Source organism: Lycorma delicatula, chromosome 4, assembly GCF_047948215.1.
Source record: "Lycorma delicatula isolate Av1 chromosome 4, ASM4794821v1, whole genome shotgun sequence".
Taxonomy (NCBI): Eukaryota; Metazoa; Arthropoda; class Insecta; order Hemiptera; family Fulgoridae; genus Lycorma; species Lycorma delicatula.
In genome coordinates, this window is record NC_134458.1 from 7,923,085 (window position 1) to 7,943,352 (window position 20,268).

Genomic DNA, 20,268 nt, shown 5'->3' on the forward strand with positions numbered 1-20,268 from the left:
AAATCACAAATCGATAAGATTTGAGAGAGCGTGGGGGCCAAGAAACATCACCGAATCGTGAAATGACATGTCCAGGAAACATCTGTCGAACCACTTCAATCGATGTTCTCACCATGTGAGCTGCGGCACCACATTTCTCTCATGTTCACCTGATGCCTTTCCAGTTCTGGGCCCAGGAAGTTGTTTAACATGTTAATGTCATTGTAACAGCAGTTTCCCCTTCTTCAAAAAAGTAAGGACCAACAATCCTTATCTCAGAAGCATCACACCTCACTGTTACTTTTGAGTTGTGGAGAGGTTTTTGGTGTAGTTCACATGGGTTCTTCAATGCCCAGTACCAACAGTTTTGTACATTAACATAGCCATCCAGATGGAAATGGGCTTTGTCACTCATCATTAGTAGGGTGTTTGCATCTTCCACAAGAATGGAGTTCATTATGCCACAAAATTTAAATAAACATAAATAAAAATTACCAAAGTTCAAGAGGAGTGTAAAAGGACCCTTTTCAAACAACAAAAATGAATTAAAGAACTAAAAATAAAATGACGACGATGACAATAATGATGATAATAATAATAATAATGCCTCGGATAAATCCAACCCCACGTCTGTGCAACAACATCTATGCATACGTCTGAGGCGGGCAACGACATCATACTTCGTTACCTGCACTTATATCAGCCAATGAGGAAGTGGTCTTGCTTAGGAATTCCTTTAGGAATATGGGATTGGCGGTCCCGAGCTATCCGAGCTGGCTGCGGTTGTGCTTCTTGGTTGGGTTCGCTGCTTGCAGCAGTGGAGGGGAACCACTGGGGGATTACACCCATGTAATGCTTTATGAAAAAACAGTAAATCAAGTTTTCTCTTCAACATACAAGAGAAGGTAAATTATGAAGTGACTTAAGCTGTTGTTTGCCAAGATGCTGAAGTTTAAATTTGCGAGAAAACCAAGATAGAAGTTGTTCTGAATGGATTCGATGTATAGTTTCTTCACAAATTCCAGGTTGAGATGGAATATTCAAGCTGGCTTCGAACAAGTGACTCGAAGAGTAAGACGCAAATGCAAGGATCAACAAAAGGTCTCACAATCCATTTCAACAGACCAAGATTTCTCTTCATTCTGCTCACAGAATGTGTGGTAGTCAGAAGTAAGTCTTGTTAATCTAAATCATCGATGTGCTACTTTTTTCTTCTTAAACAGTGCTATAAGTTCGACTGAAAACCAGAACGGAAACTTAGAAGTTCGACGACAAGTAATAGAACATTCTTGTCGATAGACTTACTGATAACCAGATGGAAATTCGTCACAGCTTCATCAAGGTTAGGGCACAAAATAACACTGGCCCAATTGGCACTGGTCACGTCTATGAAGAGAGATTTAAAGTCTCCCTTTCTAAAATTATACGTCAGATGATTCATAACATGATCATGAATGAATGAAAAATCATGTATGATTATTGAGAACGGAGGATGCAGTTTATCCGGATGCACAACACTATCTGAAGAAAGTGTTGATACAGTTACATTTGTCAATACAAGATCTAGGTTAGTTCCTTGTGAAGTTATGGTTACAAAATCCTAGGTACAAAACATCTACAAGATTGAAGATGTGGTTAGATCGACTTTTAGAATAATAATTTTAACCAAAAAGAAAAATGCAATCATCCCAGACCACTCCAGGGGTATTGAAGTCACCAGTTATTATTATATCGTATTTCACAGAATCTATTTGTAAAACTAAATCATTAAAATAGTGTTCCAAAACAGATGGCTGCACAGATTGTGAAAAATAATGAACACAGAGTATTAGGTTTTTGGAAGCAGTTCTTGGTACCTCGATCCAGACTGACTTGGCAGTCATCTACAGATCCTTGTGTCGAACACATTTAATGTTGTCTTTAACAGCGATTAAAGTACCTCCGCCACAGTCAACAACGGAAGATTCATAGTTTCTGTCTGAATAAAACACTTTATATGACTCCAGGAAGAAGTTTATATTACTATGGACTTCTGACAGCCAAGTTTCAGTCAGTGCAATGAAGTCATAATCAGAATCAGTAAAAGTTGCGTAAATCTCGGCAGACTTAGTATGCAGGCCATGAATATTTTGATACAGTACTGACACCTTAGCCATTAGTATTAATATTACCATCCTTCCCTGGTGAATTCGTAGTTGTGTTAGTTTTCAAGAGCCCAAAAAAGGGGAAAATTAAAATACCTTCTGGCCAAATACTAGTATTATTTATTTTGTTAAAGCCCTGGCTGTACACCTCAATGTGGAAAGAGTTGTAGGAATACTGAGTTCGCAATTTGCTGCATTTAATGTAGTCGAGGTTCAGATCGCTGCAAAGTTCCTCCACTTCGCCAATGGTTACAGAAGTATTGAATCTAGTCACAAATAGGGCTTTTTTCTTCCGTGAATGTGAGGAATCCAAATTAATTTTGGTTTTCAAACTACTAGATTTGATTAGTTTTTTTTTACTTTTTTTAGAGATTTCACCTGTAGAAACAACAGACTTGGAATGACCAGCGCTACTTGCAGAAAAAATTCTCCCATCTTTTGACAGTGATCCAGGGATGATTAACTGTTTCGTAATTGTCAGTTTTGTTTTGTTTTTGATTTTTGAAGGATACATCATTACTAATATTGGTGACAGGTAGTGGAACCTTGACTCCATCCAGAACCCGAAGAATCATCGTCCAAAATTCAGCTCGTGCATACACTTACAGAAGGACTATCACTAGATGTCATCTTATTATGTCAATGATTTTTTATGTCCCTTGCACGTTCTGAATCTCTGAGTAGATGCGCTAGCAGACTCTGATATGTGCGTCACGGATGACAGGATAACATTCACATAAAATGTACTAATTATAGTTTTAAGTTCTTGATTTTCGGATCTAAGTAGTTCATAAACAGAGTAAATTTCTGTCTTCAAAACTTTTAAAATTTGAGCAAGTCCATTCTGAAGAGAAGACAGTATCAACCTGTGATACAGTCATAATATTCCTGTGGTCTCCCTTCATTAATGCCAGATAAATCTGTTACTGATTGTAAAGAATTTTCCTGATTTGGTACTTTGTCATCAATAGGAGAACTATTGTTCAAGCAATTGTTGCATTTAAAATTGTGTGTTTGATAATTTTGAGATTCATCGTTAGAAATCTTCAGACATGTCACATGGTATCGGAAAGAGCAATTGACACATCAAAGATTCTTCTGCTTGCCATAAAGTGGATGTTTGCAGAGGGAACAAGAGTCTGAACTGCTTGGCATGACATGCACCTTAACAGTAACCAAGGTGAACAAAATTGAAACTAAACGACAGACATCTTAAAATACCTGCCTTACAACAAGAGTTTTATAAAATTACCAATTAACTTAATAAAAAAAAAATTAAAAAATTATAATTGTGATTTGGATAGTAGATTGTACTCCTAATAAGAAAATTTGAAAATCAATCAGTGAACTAATTTATGATAAATCACCTTTATAAGAGGAAATAAAATAACATATTTAAATATTACTAATAATGTTCATACATTAAATTCTGAATTATATAATTAATCAAACAAAAATTAGAAACAGGAAAAGTAAGCGGTTATGCAAGCATCGCTGAACGTATATTTGTAATAACAATAATTTTAATTATAATCATAATATTAAAATAATAATAACTATAAAACAACAACAGCAATGATGGTAAAATAACAGGAGTTTAATTTGGAATACATGTAAATAAATAAATAAAGAACTAAACGAATAAAGTAGGAGTAGGAGGAGATGGTGAGCAGGAGTTAGAAGCCTGTCTAGCAAAAGGAATTCTTCATGAAAGGAAGTCTAACCTATAAACACGAGGAACATTTGTAGGTTAGACATGAGGCCACATGAAGGAAGGAAACGGAAATAAGGGACGCACTTCTGAGGGAATGCTGTTGTCGCTTAACCTATAACTAGCACATGGTGAAAAAAATTTGACAGCAAAAAAAAAAACTGTGAAAGAATGAATAAAAAATAGTGAAATAACTATTATTGATAGTAAGATGGGAAGAAGGTACCAGAGGCGGTAATAAGAGACATTAAATAAAGAAAAAAAGAAGACAAAAGATGAAGCCTCGTGAGACATGGACATTGCAATTAAAATGCATAAATCACAAAAAAAACACATTTTAAAACACCAAATATTAGTTACAACTGCTAACAAACAACACATTCACAAGCACTAAGCACAAAAAAAAACACTAAGGACTGAAAAAACCACACTAAATAGATAAATTTCCGGGAGCATCTCAAAGAGCTGTCTCATCACAATAATAATAAATAATATTAAAACTAAAATAATAAAGATATTAGCACTAGAATAAAAATAAATACAACATGAATAACAAAAAGTGGGTCATAAATTGATTTATGGTGTCGCATGGCAAATAATATTAATTTTATGAAATATATACACAGTAGGAATAACAATACGTGGTCTAAAACATTTTTATCATTGCCTAGGATATGGTGAATGTTTCTCAGCAATTTAAATTTATGACACAAGGCTGTATAACACATGCAATCCACAAGGATGTGGTGCACAGTCAAGCGCAGTCACATTATACACATAGTGGAGTGTTTTCTGATGATATCAGATACCATAAAAAATACAGTTACAGCTCCATATCCTCCAACCATGTTCAACCATGAAAATCGTGTAAGTGCACTTCACTGGCCTTGAACATGCCACAGTGAACGAAGAATTATTAATATTCACAATTCATTAATCTACAATTTATCTTTGAACTCTTCAATAGAAAGTGGTAGATACAAAAGGAAAAATCACAGGTTTCTATTTATTATCATATCATTTATCAGATCATTGATAGTCACGTAACCCAAAATACAGATCATACCTTTGTAACATATTTGTTACAATGTTCAAGGCAAGATGAGTATTTTGCAATGAATGTACAAGAGAAAGTCAAGCACACATATTGTAACCTCCATATTTAGAGTCTCGTAGAGTTAAAACAAGTATGCCACACTCAAAGCTCAGTGGACTAGTTTTTCTGACTGTACAAGTGTAAATTCATCTACTAAATAAATCATTTAATAATAGTTTATAAATTATATAATATTTTACTTACATATGAAGCCTACAAATATTCTAAATACTTTCAATAGCTAAAATGCATTTTGAAGCATACATTTCTTAATCGGTATATAGAAATGTATGAAAGTTAATCAAAAAGGTTTATCCATTAAGGACAACACAATTTCTTTTTAATGAAAAACATCAAATAAATGTAAAAATAACAAAGATATTGTTACAATGATACATGTAAAAAAAATAATTTTACATGTTAATTATTATACAAGTAATGTTATATATATAATATTTTATTAATGTAATAAAATACACTTTCTTATAAATATGTATCATTCATCTAACATTATATAAAAGAATAAATAAAAAATGAAGCTGAAAAATAACATACCTGACGGGGAAGTGCTGGGGATCCTCCATACCACTGCCATAGAGCTTTCCACAATGAATCTGGCACCAATTCAAAATCCCTACCACGAACAAGCATAACATTTTTCTTAAGTTTACCACCTTCTCCAGTTAATGTTGTCACCTACGAAGATATATCATAATTTCAATCTACTCATCATAAAGAACTGGTTGATTTCATTCATCTAGTAAATAGTGTTTGTGTATGTGTGTGTGTGTGTATGTGTGTGATCACGTGCTTGTGTATATACGTACGTAACATTATACACATTTACCTTATAAGAAGAAGGCGTAATTAAACACATGTTATCAATCAGTCCAGGATGTACATTTCTACGAGGAGCACGTGGAGATTGATTAGGGCTAGCACTGTAACAAACAAAAGTATAATAAAATACTCTGAGGGAGAGAAAATGGATTTACATAAATATAACCATCACAGTGAAGGCTGGTTTGCACTCTTTTGATGTCATGACTGACTGCTGATAAATAATGCTATTCCACGGTGTCTAGGCAACACACCTTCAGTCAGAAACCATGGTATATGTGACTAATATATTTTCATGTTAGATTAACAACTAATATTAATCAATGGATTAACTAGAAAATATACGCATTACATAATAAATTGCATTTCTAATGAATTCTAATGTTCATCAGATAGCCACTCTTCAGTTGAGAATTGAAGTGTACACAATACCTAAACAAGTAGTTATCAATACATAAATCTTACCTAGTTCTTCTAAGAAATACCACTCCACATATGCACCAGCAACCTACAAATCTCTTACACTATGGATCAAAAACTCAATTACTGGCATAAATTTTGCATTATTATCATCATCATCATCATCTGCTAAGCTCTGTAAACAATACTACACTACTCTTATTTTAAATTATGTTTGTAACTGAAGAAAAAAGAACAGACAGTAAATTTTTATTGCTCATTAAAATTTACTTTTACATGAAATATAATTTTATCAGTACAATAAAATATTAACTGTAATATATTAACAACAATAAATAATATTCAAAATAAAAAATGCAACTACTTTACAGTAATAAACATATGATCGTACGCAACTAAAAAGTTAATTTAGCAAAAGTTGCGACATCATAACCAATAACAATCAATAAACATATTGCTAGAACAAAACTAAAGTTTTAAATAACAGTAATTTTCACCTTCAAATCAACATCATTTATTGTAAAAAAAATTATAAAATTAATCATACATGGATCTCATAGGCTAGTAAAAATAAAAAAGGCCAACAAATCATATTTAAAAATTTATACTTTTATCAAACTCTACTAACTTTAAATTAATTTTCAACATATCTCCATTATTATTGAAGGGCTTGCCAAAGTGCAACACAAGCTTTTTTATAACACTGTCATACATTTAAATCATTATTAGATATTTCATCACTTTCTCTCAATAATGTATCAGGAACATCAAAGCATTTGTGACACATTTCTTCTTATTCTCCTCTGTGAGCAATGTGGGCACTTGACACTGATGAATACACCCTTTCCAATAGCTCAGACGATGCTTGACAGTTTCATGCAGCACAGATCATGAAAAATCAGGAAATCTAAGGAGAGCGCAAAGATTTTGAATCATCAATGCATATAAACTTTTCCACTGACCCAATATACCCGGTCCAGATTGATCAAGTTGATTGTCTTCTTAGAGTTCTATCATTCATGTTCTCCTATTCTTTAACAAACATCCAAATCCATCTTGTACCTATGCCATCTCTCACCACATCTTCACTATATATTTCACAATTTGTCAATGAATTTTGCAACAAGAATAATTCAAAAAAATATTACAGATCTGATCTACTACAGACAGATAGACATAAATATAAACACATTTTAGTGTACTGGTGTCTGCTGCTTGCTAATGGAGAAAGGAAAGCACTGTGCACGTGAAAAATGGTACCTTCTGATGCACGAGACATATGGTTAAACAGGACTTACTCTCTGGAAAACCTTCATATATAATAAACTGTCAGTATATAGATACGCCACTATAAATTCATTAAAAAATATTACATCATAAGTGTCATAGGACTATATTTAAAAAGCAACTACTGTAATCAAACAGGTACTTATGTAAAACTACTACCTTGGTGATAATGGAGCAGAAAGATGAGTCCTCTGTCCATTAGTACTGAAGGTTGACTCTAAAGGTGTAATACCGGTAACCACAACCTAAATAAAAATTTAAAAACCTGTTAGAAAAAATTACTATTAAAAGTTACAGTAGTCATGCTACGTACAGAATAAATTCTTTTTTTTTATACAATATTTAAAAACAATTAGAAAATTTAAACAAAAAAGCAATTTATATAAATTACAGTAGTATAACCAGAAAACAATACAACAGATTACTGTTATAAAATTTATGTAAACCTAACTTAGTAAATAAAAAAAAAATTATCTTCAGAATATAATTTGTTGAATATAAATATTCATCCACAGAATAAAATGCTTTTCCTAAAAATCTGGGCATAGATTGACTTGATATAGTGTAGATTACTACAATAACAGATTCTGATTCATTTCAGCTATGTTCTTAACTGATTTGTAACAAAATAAAGACAAGACAAGTCACCAGTTTTACAAGTTTTTGTCTGAAAATAAATTATGTTTAAGAATTTATTTCTTTAATCGCCAAAAGTTTTGCTAATTACATAATTACTGGATTTGTCAAAAAAAATAAGTCAGCGTTCAATACATTCAGAAACTATGGCTCTTGACAGATTGAACTTTTTTTTACAAAACGATTGTTTAAAGATCAATTCAGAAAAAGTTAAGTTTATTTTTGAAAATTTGGTAGAAAATGTTAAAATATTATTTACATTCAAGCAAAATTATTGATGAAAACCATGTTGCTTTTCATAACAGCCTTTCTTTATTGTTTAGTTAAATCCTCCCAAGAAAGTCAATTTGGCAATTGTGATTTTAACATTTATATCCATACAGAATACTCTAGGACCAGTGAAATTAATTTATTATTAAGTATTTTAGTATTAACATTATGCAGGAATCTATTCAAGATTATTGCAAAGTGATTACTGATGGCTGGTATACTATGATATAAGTCATACTTAACAGTAAAAGAATGATTTATTTATATAAATAAATTTATTTTTCATTCCTTCAGTGAAAATAAAATTTGACTTGAAAAACACTATTCTTTCTGCAATGATTTCCAATCTCTTTCTCCTTTTGAATGATTTTATTCTTCTCACTTGCTATACAAATACTTTCATTATATACACTTCCCTTAAAAATGTGAAAAAAAAACCTGATAAAAGATTTAATGTCCCTGAATCAGTAATTTCAAACTATTAAAAATTACAGCTGATAAAACCTTTCTGTGCATACAATATTTACTAAAAGACAGTAATAAAGAATGATGTAATCGGTTTAAGAAGTAAGCAAGCAACGTTTTTTTTTTTTTACTTCTTTGGAATACAATTCAGCTGCCACATTGTGCTTAACTATTACAGTAAGAAACTGATTATAAATTCATACAAAATGGATTTTCTAGAACAAAAAAAAATAATTAGAAAATATTTTTAAATTATTTAACATAATCGTTATATTTATTATTAGTTTACTAACACCAGGTGTGTAAATATGAAACCGGAATTTGATGGACCTAGCTGTCAATGCAGTTACCATCAAACCGCATCACTGGTGCCATTTTCTTTCTTTGACAGCTGACAAAGATTTTCAACTCACAATTCAAGTTTCATACAACAGCATAGTTTTAATTAGCATTGAACATGTCGAGTTTTGTTCTACAAACTACAATTTGAGGACAGCACTGATTTTCTGTTAACATTTAAAGAAAACTGCTACAAAATCCCATCAAATACTTATTGAAGCTTAAGGTGAGCATTCTTTTGGTAAATCACAGTGCTTTCAGTGGTTTAAAAAATTCAAAAGTGACTATTTTGAAATGAGAAACAAAGAATGTGGAGACCACCGAAAAAGTTTGAAGACAGTGAATTGCAAGCATTGTTGGATGAGGATGACGCTCAAACGCAACATCTCATGGATCAATTAAATGTAACACGAGAAGCTGTTTCCACACATTTAAAAGCGATGGAAAAGATCCAGAAGATGGGAAAATGGGTTCCACATGAACCGAATGAAAGACAACAAGAAAACTGAAAAACCACTTGTGAAATGCTGCTCGCCAGGTACAAAAGAAGGTCATTTCTCCATCGAATTGTGACAGGTGATGAAAAGTGGATATATTTCGAGAATCCTAAGCGAAAAAGATCATGGGTAATTCCAGGCAAACCATCAACATCGCTTTCAAGGCCAAATTGCTACGGAATGAAGACAGTGCTATGTGTTTGGTAGGATCACAAGAGTGTGATCTATTACGAGCTGCTAAAACATGGCAAAACCATTAATACTGAACGCTACTGATAACAAATGATCGATTTGAATCGAGCATTGCGTGAAAAACGACCAGAATATCATAAAAGGCAACATAAAGTGATTTTGCTTCATGATAATGGACCATCACACAGAGCAAAACCAGTCAAGGAAACAATTGAGGCATTCAGTTGGGAAATACTTTTGCACATGACATGGCTTACTCACCAGACTTGGCTTTGTCCAACTACTATTTATTTGCATCGATGGGACACGCACTTGCTGAGCAGCGCTTCACTTCTTATGAAAATGTACAAAAATGACTCGATGACTGGTTTGTCTCAAACGAGCAACAGTTTTTTTGGCGTGGCATTCATAAATTGTCAGAGAGATGGGAAAAATGTATAGCTAGTGATGGGTAATATGTTAATAAAATATTTTTTATCATTTTCATACAATAAATGTGTATTTTCTATACAAAAATTCCAGTTTCATATTTACACACCTGGTAATAATAGATTAAGTGTCTAAAAAAATTTTCATATATATTTTCTACAATAATTTAATAAAGAATTCTATAGTATTGTATATTTTTATTTACTATATTGTACATTTAAATTGCCAAAACATGAAAATTACTGTGTCAGTCAAATGATTTCTAAAATAAATAAAACCTGAACTTATAAAATAAAAAGTAAAACAGATCAAGAATTCAAATGATTAAAACCAAATAATAGCTCACATTTGAATTCTCAAGTGCAACAGAATTTTCAACCAAAGTATTCTGTAGGCTGCGTTTACTTAGTCGCTGAGCTGCGCGTTTTAAACTTCCACTGGGACTGCAATCACTTCCAGTAAGTCTAAAATCATTACCTGAGACTGCATTCTCTGACTGTAAAGAAATGAAATAAAACTGTTGCATTACAAAAATGAAAAATATTATTTCTTGACATAATTGTTCAGCAAAATTATAACTGTATCTATTACCAATATTAATTCAGTTTTCAAGACCAGTAATGACTTCACAAGATAGTTTTCAAGAACATTTCATTAAATTGTAAGTACCTTGGGCTTATGACATACGCATATTTTCTAAGCTCAGACTCTAACAGTGGAGCAAAAAGTATTTAGAGATAAAAGTAGTTAGTGATATAATACATAATAGTCATAATTTTGGGAGAATTTAAGAAAATTCAGTTTACATTATTTTAAATAAGATTAATGTTCTACTTTATGTAAAAAATGTATTTCATAAGCAATATATTTTTAATAACATTAGGTTCTGACCTTATGCTGAAAAAGTGAAAGTAAACTTGGCAATGCAAGCAAAATAAATTCCACTCTTTTTTATACTGTGTAGGGTTGTTCATTTTATTACTTACACAAATCACTTTGTTGGTGGTTCATAGTAACGTACAATGTAAAGGAAAATTTATAAAATTTAAAAAAGCCTTAAAACTGAATACAACTGTAATTATTTACACTGCATGAATTAATTCATTATATAAATTAATATTGAAATAAATAATACATCCACATTTTTCTCAGATATATAATATTGCAACAAAATAATCAAGAAAATTAATAAAATTTAACTACCAATATGGTACGGTATACCATTGCACAATGACCCACTGAATATATGCATTTTTCATTACTATTCATTATTTTGTTTACTTCTTTAATTATTAATAAAATAAGGTTTATTTTTGTAATAAAATATGAATTTTTACCTCAAATAACAAAAAAAAAAAAAAATTTAGCCCTTGAATGTACTGCTATGGCCTACTGGAAAATTTGATATAGAAGTACATTCTTGGAGACTACAGTACAGAGGTACTATGAATATCTCCTTTCTCATTTATAAAAAAAATTATTTAGCGTCATTAGTCTATCATGCTGGTAACAGTCTTATTTACTCAAAATACTTCTGTTTGTACCACATATACAGAAGTTATGTATAGTATTTTGCAAATTTGAACAGTTACTTTTTTTTTACATTGAAATGGTATTTTAAGTTAGGGGTAGCTTACTTTACTATTGTGGATGCTTGTGTTTTACCAATTTCAAGCTAAGTATTTTGCAAATTTGAATCGTTACTTTTTTTTTTACATTGAAATGGTATTTTAAGTTAGGGGTAAACAAAATAGTGATTCTTCAAGAAAATTGTTTACCTACATTTAGATGTATTGTATAGTATAATTATTGCATAATAAAATATTACGTAATAATATTATGTTTATATTGTGTGATAAAGATGTAGAAAATGATCCACAAGAAGGAATACAACAATGTATAAGAGGGTACATTAAGGTCTATATTGCATACATTAACTAAAAAAGAAAGAGGAAAGTTCCAACATATTGACATCGCAAACATAAAAGTATCATTTTTAAAAAAGTGGTAACTTACTGCAAATGTAAGTTACCAAAACAGCCTCACTATTGTCTTGCCATGTTTTTAAAAAGTTCATCATAGAATTAGAAATTTAATTAGCAATTTAGGAAAAGAAATTTTGAAAGTTTTTAAAATTTATTTCTTCTTATTCATAAATTTTTATATATAAAATATGTCAAATTTTTTTCCTATGTAAAAACTATCAATATTTTAATGGCTTTATATGGAGTAAGATTCAACAGTAATAGTAGTTATATTAGTTAAGATTTTCTATTAATTTTACCAGTTTTTTAATATATAACATTTAGTTTGTAATGCTTATTATTTTTTTTAATAAAAAAAATCTAATTATTTATAAAATAGATTAATCAAAAAAACGTAATGTATAAATTAATGTGTAATAATGCATTTTTAAAACTGTGTACAATTTAAGAAATAAATAAATAGTGTAATATATTTTAATATTTTCTACATCAATCCCTTCTAAAATAAACTGAAGGTTAGTTTGCAGCAAAATAAAAAAATTAATGTACTGCTAGTACTGTAGTAACAGTACTGCTAGAAACAGTTAATTAATTACAAGGGATTAATTTTTACAAGGGATGTTTTGACAAAAGAATGAATGAAAGATACTATGTACCTTCATGGTTCCTAGCCAGTTTTTCCTAGCAGTACAGCATATTTATTCTGCAGTTAAAGTTAAGCAAAAAAGTATTTAAAAAATATAATTTTTTAAACTCATTCTTCACTTACCGTAGATGTATAGCCTAACCAATTTTGCCACCAGTCCATAGATATAAGATACCAAAACTGACCAACACTAAAACCTCTTTTGTCTTCACGTTCCAGCCAACCACGTATAATTTCTCCTTCTTCCACTTTTGATACAGGTCTCAACCCTAACACTATATGACACACCTAAAAAAAATATATAATGAAAATTTAAAACTCAAATGATTTATGCATGTGACCAATGATAAAAACGTACAAATTATACATTAATAAAGATGTCTAAAATGAATCATGATTATTAAATAATAATAATAGTAATGTTTAAAAAATAGAATAGTTTCTTAATGCACAAATCAATAAATATTCCTACTGAAAAACCCCAAAATTCTAGTAAGTTAATAAAATATAGTAAGATATCTTATGAAAAAGGCAAGGTAATCTTCCTTTTTAAAGTAGGAAAATACAACTATAAAAATTAATTTGATATCATATCAGATTTAATTTTAATTTTTCCAAACTATTATTTTTACTACATACAAATAAACAATTAACTATGTAGATAGTAATTTTTAATTTACCTTCAAAAGTAATATACGCTAGAAAAGATTTATTTAGGCAATAAATAATATAACTCTTTTCCATATTTCCCCCTTTCATCCCCCCATTTCTCTTTCCAAGTGTTGCAGTAAATGTGCAAGAAAAAATGAATCGCTAATTATCTCTATGTCTATGAATAAATCAACTTTCCTACTTCAATTCCTAATTAAAAAAAGAAAGTTTAAGAAACATTTAATCAGTCTTAAGATAGCAAATTGCAAAATTGATTGGAATTAACCAGCTAATTGGATCCCAAGCCAAGACAATCAAAAGAGAAATTTTCAACTGCAAGTTAAATATGTTTCATCACATATAAACAATACTGTTTCTCCAGAAAATATTTTTTTTTCAGTCAGTAATAACTCCACACATTCGGCACTTATAATATTTATATCAATCTCTAAAAGAAAAAGAAAAAATCTAAAACATTCAAACCACAAAAACTTGTAAAAAAAACCATCCAGTCAAACTGCTAATATTTTCAACATTACATTCATTAGAAAAAGTAATATTATTTAGAAATTAATAACATAAATTTAATTTATAACTCTCAGGGCTACTAATAATCTGTTTAATAAAAAAATTATCATTCAAAAAATACAAATTGTTTGTAATTATATTAATTAAAAGTGGCTTCAATTCAATAATGATACACTTGTTTGAAAAGGATTTGCAATAAATATTCTTAAAAACAAAACATTTAATAAATAAATCTATTTATAAATATTTATGAAAAAATCACTAAGTTATGAAACATTTCCAGCAATAAGTGGGCTTTCCAATACACTATAACTGGGAGTTTGCAATGTACTGTTCAGGGATAAAGAGAGTTACATTAAATAGAAGGTAACTAAATATTTTCTCTATTGATGTGGTTCTTCTTTAAGATGACTGAACTGAATGTAGATGAATGAACTCAATGATGCTACATGAGAAGCTGCAGAATGTAGTTTTACATAAGTTATAGATAAATAATGAATGAACAAGAAGTTATCTCTAAAGTAAAGACCATATCATTGTAAAATATTTATTCTGAAAACTTTATAAATACGAGGCTCAGCTGATAAATTTTGCACACTAGTGTGCTACATGGAGACAAAAGGTACTATCAAATTGGGCGTGGCAGCATATGATAGCTAAAATCCCATTCTACAAAGCTGTGATAATGCGTTGAAATCCATTTACCGGTTTGTCTTCAGTAGCAGTTAAAATGGAGTTGAGTATGGCCAATATGTCAACATGGTTAAAATGGTGCAGTGATCAAAATACTAACAGCAGAAAATGTGAATCTTACGAATAATTTTTTTATCGTTTAAAAACAGTTTGCAGTAGTGAAACTGTTGACAAGAATACTGTGAATAGGTGGGCGTTGAAATTCTGCAAATGTGAAGCTGGTAAAGCAACAATTAAGAATGCACCCAGCAGAGGATGACCAGATTCTGTAACTGACAAGAAACATCGAAAGGAGGTAGAAACAAGTAGGTCATATTATCAAGTAATTGGGTTACCATAAAATCTGTGCATGATGGGTACCGTGCAAACTCTCTGATGGCTCTCTGCAAGCTGAAGTTTGAATCTATTCCACATCCATAATACTCGTCGGATTTGGCTCTGTGAGACTTCCAATTCTTCTCTCACCTCAAGAGGGATCTGAAAGGTAATCATTACACCACCAACAATGAGGTGCAGAAAGCTGTGCCCACTTGGATCCGAGAAAGACTGCCAGAATTTTTCAGTGACGGAATGCAAAAACTTGACACATTGGGAAAAGTGTATCAGTGTAAATGAGGATTATATTGAAAAATAAATACTGCATTTTGTAGCTAAGGTATTGTACTTTTATTCATTTTTTCCATCTCTTTTCATTTCCATGCTACACAAATATGTGCAAAATTTATCATTTGAGCCTTGTATTTTTTTTATTTTTCTCTTAAACTATATACCTTATACTACTTCCCTATATAATCGCCAAATGAATTAAGACATTTATTGTAGCATACACCAGCTCCACTATACCCTTTTTTTTTTCTGTTTAGCCTCTGGTAAACCACTATACCCTTGTCATATTCTTTTGTCACCAGTCCATTTAGCCACTGATTAATAGCATTTTAAGTCCATCGTCAACCAACTGCGAATTGCTTACCACTCAAAAAATCTTTCAATTTCCCAAACAAATGATAATTAGAAGGAGCTATGTTTGGACTATATGGTGGGTGATCGTAAATTTCCTATCCAAATGTTCTCAGTAAATGGGTCAGACCTGCATTATCATGCAGCAGGACAACACCGTTGGTCAGCCACCCACATTGCCAATTTTGAATGATGTGCCGTAACTTATGTATGGCTTCGCAGTAAGCATCGGCATTTATAGTCGTTCCACATGGTATGAAATCAATCAGCAGTATTTCAAATCAATCCAAAAGACTGTGGCCATCAGTTTGCATCCAAATGGCTGTGGCTTGACCTTTGTTGGTCTGGTTGGTGATCGAGGATGATGCCATTCACCTGACTGCCGTTTTCAATCTGGTGTGTAATACGAAATTCATGTTTCATTGCTGGTAACAATTGAATTAAGGAACTCATCACCTTTTTCTGTGTAGTGCATCAAAAATTTCAAATCAGATCCTATTCGGATCTTTTTGTGACGTTCCGTTAAGACGTACGGCACTCAACGTGCACAAACCTTTCTGAAGCCTATATGGATGAACAATGCAACTAGTAAGAGCTCTTGAAATATCAGGAAAAAGGACCAGGTCGGAAATTGTTGAGCAATGATCTTTTCTGATTTCATCATCATGTTTCAACAAGTCCTTGGTGATTATCAAGGGTCTCCCCGAACGTTCATCATGCACATTAATTCTGTTACTTCTAAACCTTTCAAACTATTTTCAGACGTTTTTTTTATTCATTACATTATCACTGTATACGGCAACCAACTGCCTATGAATTTAAGCCAGGTAAACATTTTGATGGTTTAAAAAACATATGACTCCATGTATTTCACAGTCAGCGGCAACACTGATTTTCCTATTAATTTTATAACATAATAATTTACATGTAATCAAAGATACAACGCGACAACTTACAGAAAACAATGCAGTATATACATTACTAGCGTGGCCATGAACAACACACGTTTGCCAACCTTAAGGAGAGAAATTTCCCAGCAGTCTTTACTTTAGAGATATCCTCGTAATAAAGATTTTGTTGAACAATGCCTACTTAAATATGCAGTACACCAATTATTTATAATAATAATATATAACATTTTTAAGAACATATAACTAATTTTTACTTATTTACTTAAGTCATATTTTTCCTAAATAATAACAATACAAATACTGTCACATCATAAAATAACCAGCTTAAACATATAGGTGCATTTCATCTGAAGAACTACATTTTGTTGAGACAGCGACAGGAAAATCAAGCCCTGATCCCCATGATCTGGACTTACATCATAATCAAGACTACATTTTACCAAATACCATCTCACATGGCTACCTGCCTTTACATGTAAAATAGCCTTAATTTTACTGAAACAAAATAATCCAATCGCTGTATTTCATTTGCTACTTTCAACTTCTAAAATTATATGCCATTTATTTAACTCCAATCACATATGTCTGGCAGTACTGGTTGTAAAAATTACTTATATATATATATATATATATATATATATATATATATATAATCGGCAATCTGTAATGGTCTATAATTTTTCAACAGCCAACCCTTTTTTAAAGTATTTTTACTTTTTACAAGAACATAATAGACCTTTTATAATATTACCCTAATGGTACAAATCTGTCCTTCCAATCCTTCTCTTGGTCAGTTGTCAACATACAATTACTCCCTTGCTTGCTAGTTCTTTAATGATTTTTTACTCAGTACAATTGACAAGATCGGAACACACCACTATACCCTTATAGTAGCTCATTGAGCTGTGTGTCTTAACAACAAAATTAATATCACTAAATTGTTGGTGTCAAGCAATCTTTTCACTTGTTCATCATTGGATGTTTCTATTGAGTCCAATATAGTCTTCTAGACATTCTTGATAGGAGTGTCGGCAGATTACATGATAGATTGGCTAACATAAACTTTAGAAAAATCACTCTATCTCTTTCCAATGAAATACCTAGGAGTTGGGCTCTTTTAGGTCAAATTTAAGGGCACATTTAACTCAACACTTTCACTCTTCTTCACTCCAGGTGACGTCAAAGGAGAACTTTCAGAATGAGTGTGTTTGCCCTCAGAATTTTCTGGTACAGTCAGATGAGACAGTTGAAGGTACAATTATCAATAAAATTATAAAAAGAACTTTATCTTTGGCTCCCCACCCACCAAGCAGCCACACATTTTGGGACATTATTCAGATGTCAAGGCTATCATAAAAGACTATTATACAACAATTCATCTTAAAGTAAAACAAAGAACTTCTCAAAGTCTATTTGTCGACCTATCAGAATTTTCAGCCATGAATTAGCTGATTGATTGACACTGGCTAGCTACAAGCCTCCTGTTTGGCTGAAGCAAGGGCCAAAACAATGTATTGGCATGTGTCTAATCGTGGATTCCACACCATCATGCCAGGTTTCCCTCAAACTCAGGAACTCTCCTTTAAAATGAAACAGGTCATCATGCATGACAAACATGCAGGAGAGTTTAGTCAGAGAGGTAGCTCAACTATGATTGTATACTCTTATTGATTATACCGTGACTAGAATGGACTTTCAACCTGAGCTTCTTTAAATAGCTTGGAGTTAAACACTATGGTCTCCTCCCATATGGATGCTGATCTGGAACCAATATGGATTTGGAGAATGATTTACGTTAGGACAATTTCTTTATTACTGGAGGCTATAATTCAAAATGATATTTATATTTACCTCAACTCTTTGTAATAAATTTTGTAATAAATATATTACAACACCCTTCAGTTTATCTATTCTTTTTATATAAATTATTAAATTGATGATACATTTATACAGTTGATTAATTTCTATATCTATTTCTAAATTGTTTGTATATTTTTTATTGAGGTGATTAATTTTTGTATGTTTTTACATCACCTAAAATTATTAAATTTTAAAATAAATTTTGACTCAGTGCTGGTGCATTAATCAAATCTTCAGAAATCATCAACCTACATTCTTAATATAATAAATATAATAAGTTATACAAAAATAATGATTCTGTATATTAAGAATAAAAAATAAATAAACTGATTCTTTATTTTTTGTCATATCAATAATTTCCGTATTTAATACATATGTAACAAATATTTAACAAGAGGTATAGCTTCAATACCTAAACAAAAGCCAATAAATTATTAAAAAAGTAATCTCTTTAAAATACTATTAAAAAGAACTACAGATGTAATGAAATATCATAACCAACCTGAAACAATAAATTTAAAAAATGCATTGGTAAAGGATTATTTACAGTCCACATCAGATACTCCTCAACAGTAAGACCTTTATCGGAAGCAGCATGATGATTTAAGTCTTTTATAGTTGCTGCTTCATCTGAAACAAGACAAAATGGTATTTCATGATTAACTGGGGGCTAAAATCAGTTTATTCAAGATACATAATAATTTACAAATATGTACATTTTTTTCTCTGTAAACCATCAAATTATATATAAAAAAAACAAGAACACTCAATGAGTACTTTTATTTTTGGAAATTATATTTTTTAAAAGTACTTCAAACTCATAGCAATGTATTTCATAAATAAACTCTCATGAGTTGTTCATTACTCATTTTATCCACAACTATCTAACAAATACAAGTTATTAAAAATATTGAACTAGTAAAGAATTTAATAACATTTAATTTAAATCTAATTAAATTAGTTTATTACTTCTAATTAATTTCATTTAAATTTAATTCAGTATATAGTAAAATTTCATTTTTACACAAAGCACATACTAAACAACAAACAAAATTCACAGCACATACAACAAACAAAAAAACTCTTAACACAAAGGTTACTGTGATGGACCCAACATTATGATTTACACAGCTCACTTATTGCTTCTAAATTAAATCACTGATAGTATTATTTTCTTTCAGAATAATTTTTTAAGTTGTTAAATGTGAAGCCTTAACATTATATTCTTTCTTGGCCATAAATATGAAAAAATAAAAAATTATGATAGTGTCAACACTATCATATTATATTCAATTACAAATTTATTTTGTTGCAATGGATCTCGGTGTACAATAAGATAATGTGAGAACTGCTGCACACTAACTTTAACATCTCATGAATCAATAATAATCATAAGGATTGTTTATCGGCATATAAATCATGCAGTAAAATGAATATTACATGAAGACCAGCTCAGTTTCAGAAACAGCACAGATACTGCCCATGAGGAATGAAAATATCCTGAGTCTTGACCAGTCCTTACTCAGCAAGAACTGTTAATAACTACTAGGCCGCATTTACTGATCTGTATTGTGATATCTTATTTAAGCCCTGCTTACATATACATTTTTATTGATACTTTCCAAGTATAAATAATTCAACATGCTTCATTTGATTCAAAATTTACCCTAAAATTATTTTTTTTAAAGAGAATAAAAAATTAAAGATATTAAGATTCACTGATGATATTGTT

General features: G+C 30.8%; 1 protein-coding gene across 4 annotated transcripts in view; it reads right to left on the reverse strand.

Annotated features, from left to right (window-relative positions):
* Usp32 (Ubiquitin specific protease 32) overlaps positions 1 to 20,268 on the reverse strand; it is a 138,205-nt gene that overhangs the window by 64,832 nt on the left and 53,105 nt on the right. For 3 of the 4 annotated variants that reach the window (XR_012756017.1, XM_075362251.1, XM_075362250.1), the window contains exons 8-13: positions 19,039 to 19,166; positions 13,060 to 13,224; positions 10,652 to 10,801; positions 7,637 to 7,722; positions 5,778 to 5,871; positions 5,486 to 5,626 (exon numbers count right to left, since the gene is read on the reverse strand). Coding sequence is in view for 3 of the 4 variants with exons in the window: in XM_075362251.1 (XP_075218366.1) it covers positions 5,486 to 5,626; positions 5,778 to 5,871; positions 7,637 to 7,722; positions 10,652 to 10,801; positions 13,060 to 13,224; positions 19,039 to 19,166 (764 nt within the window). In the remaining variant the exon portion in view is untranslated. The remainder of the gene's footprint in view (positions 1 to 5,485; positions 5,627 to 5,777; positions 5,872 to 7,636; positions 7,723 to 10,651; positions 10,802 to 13,059; positions 13,225 to 19,038; positions 19,167 to 20,268) is intronic. The other variant, XM_075362252.1, reaches the window with a different exon arrangement.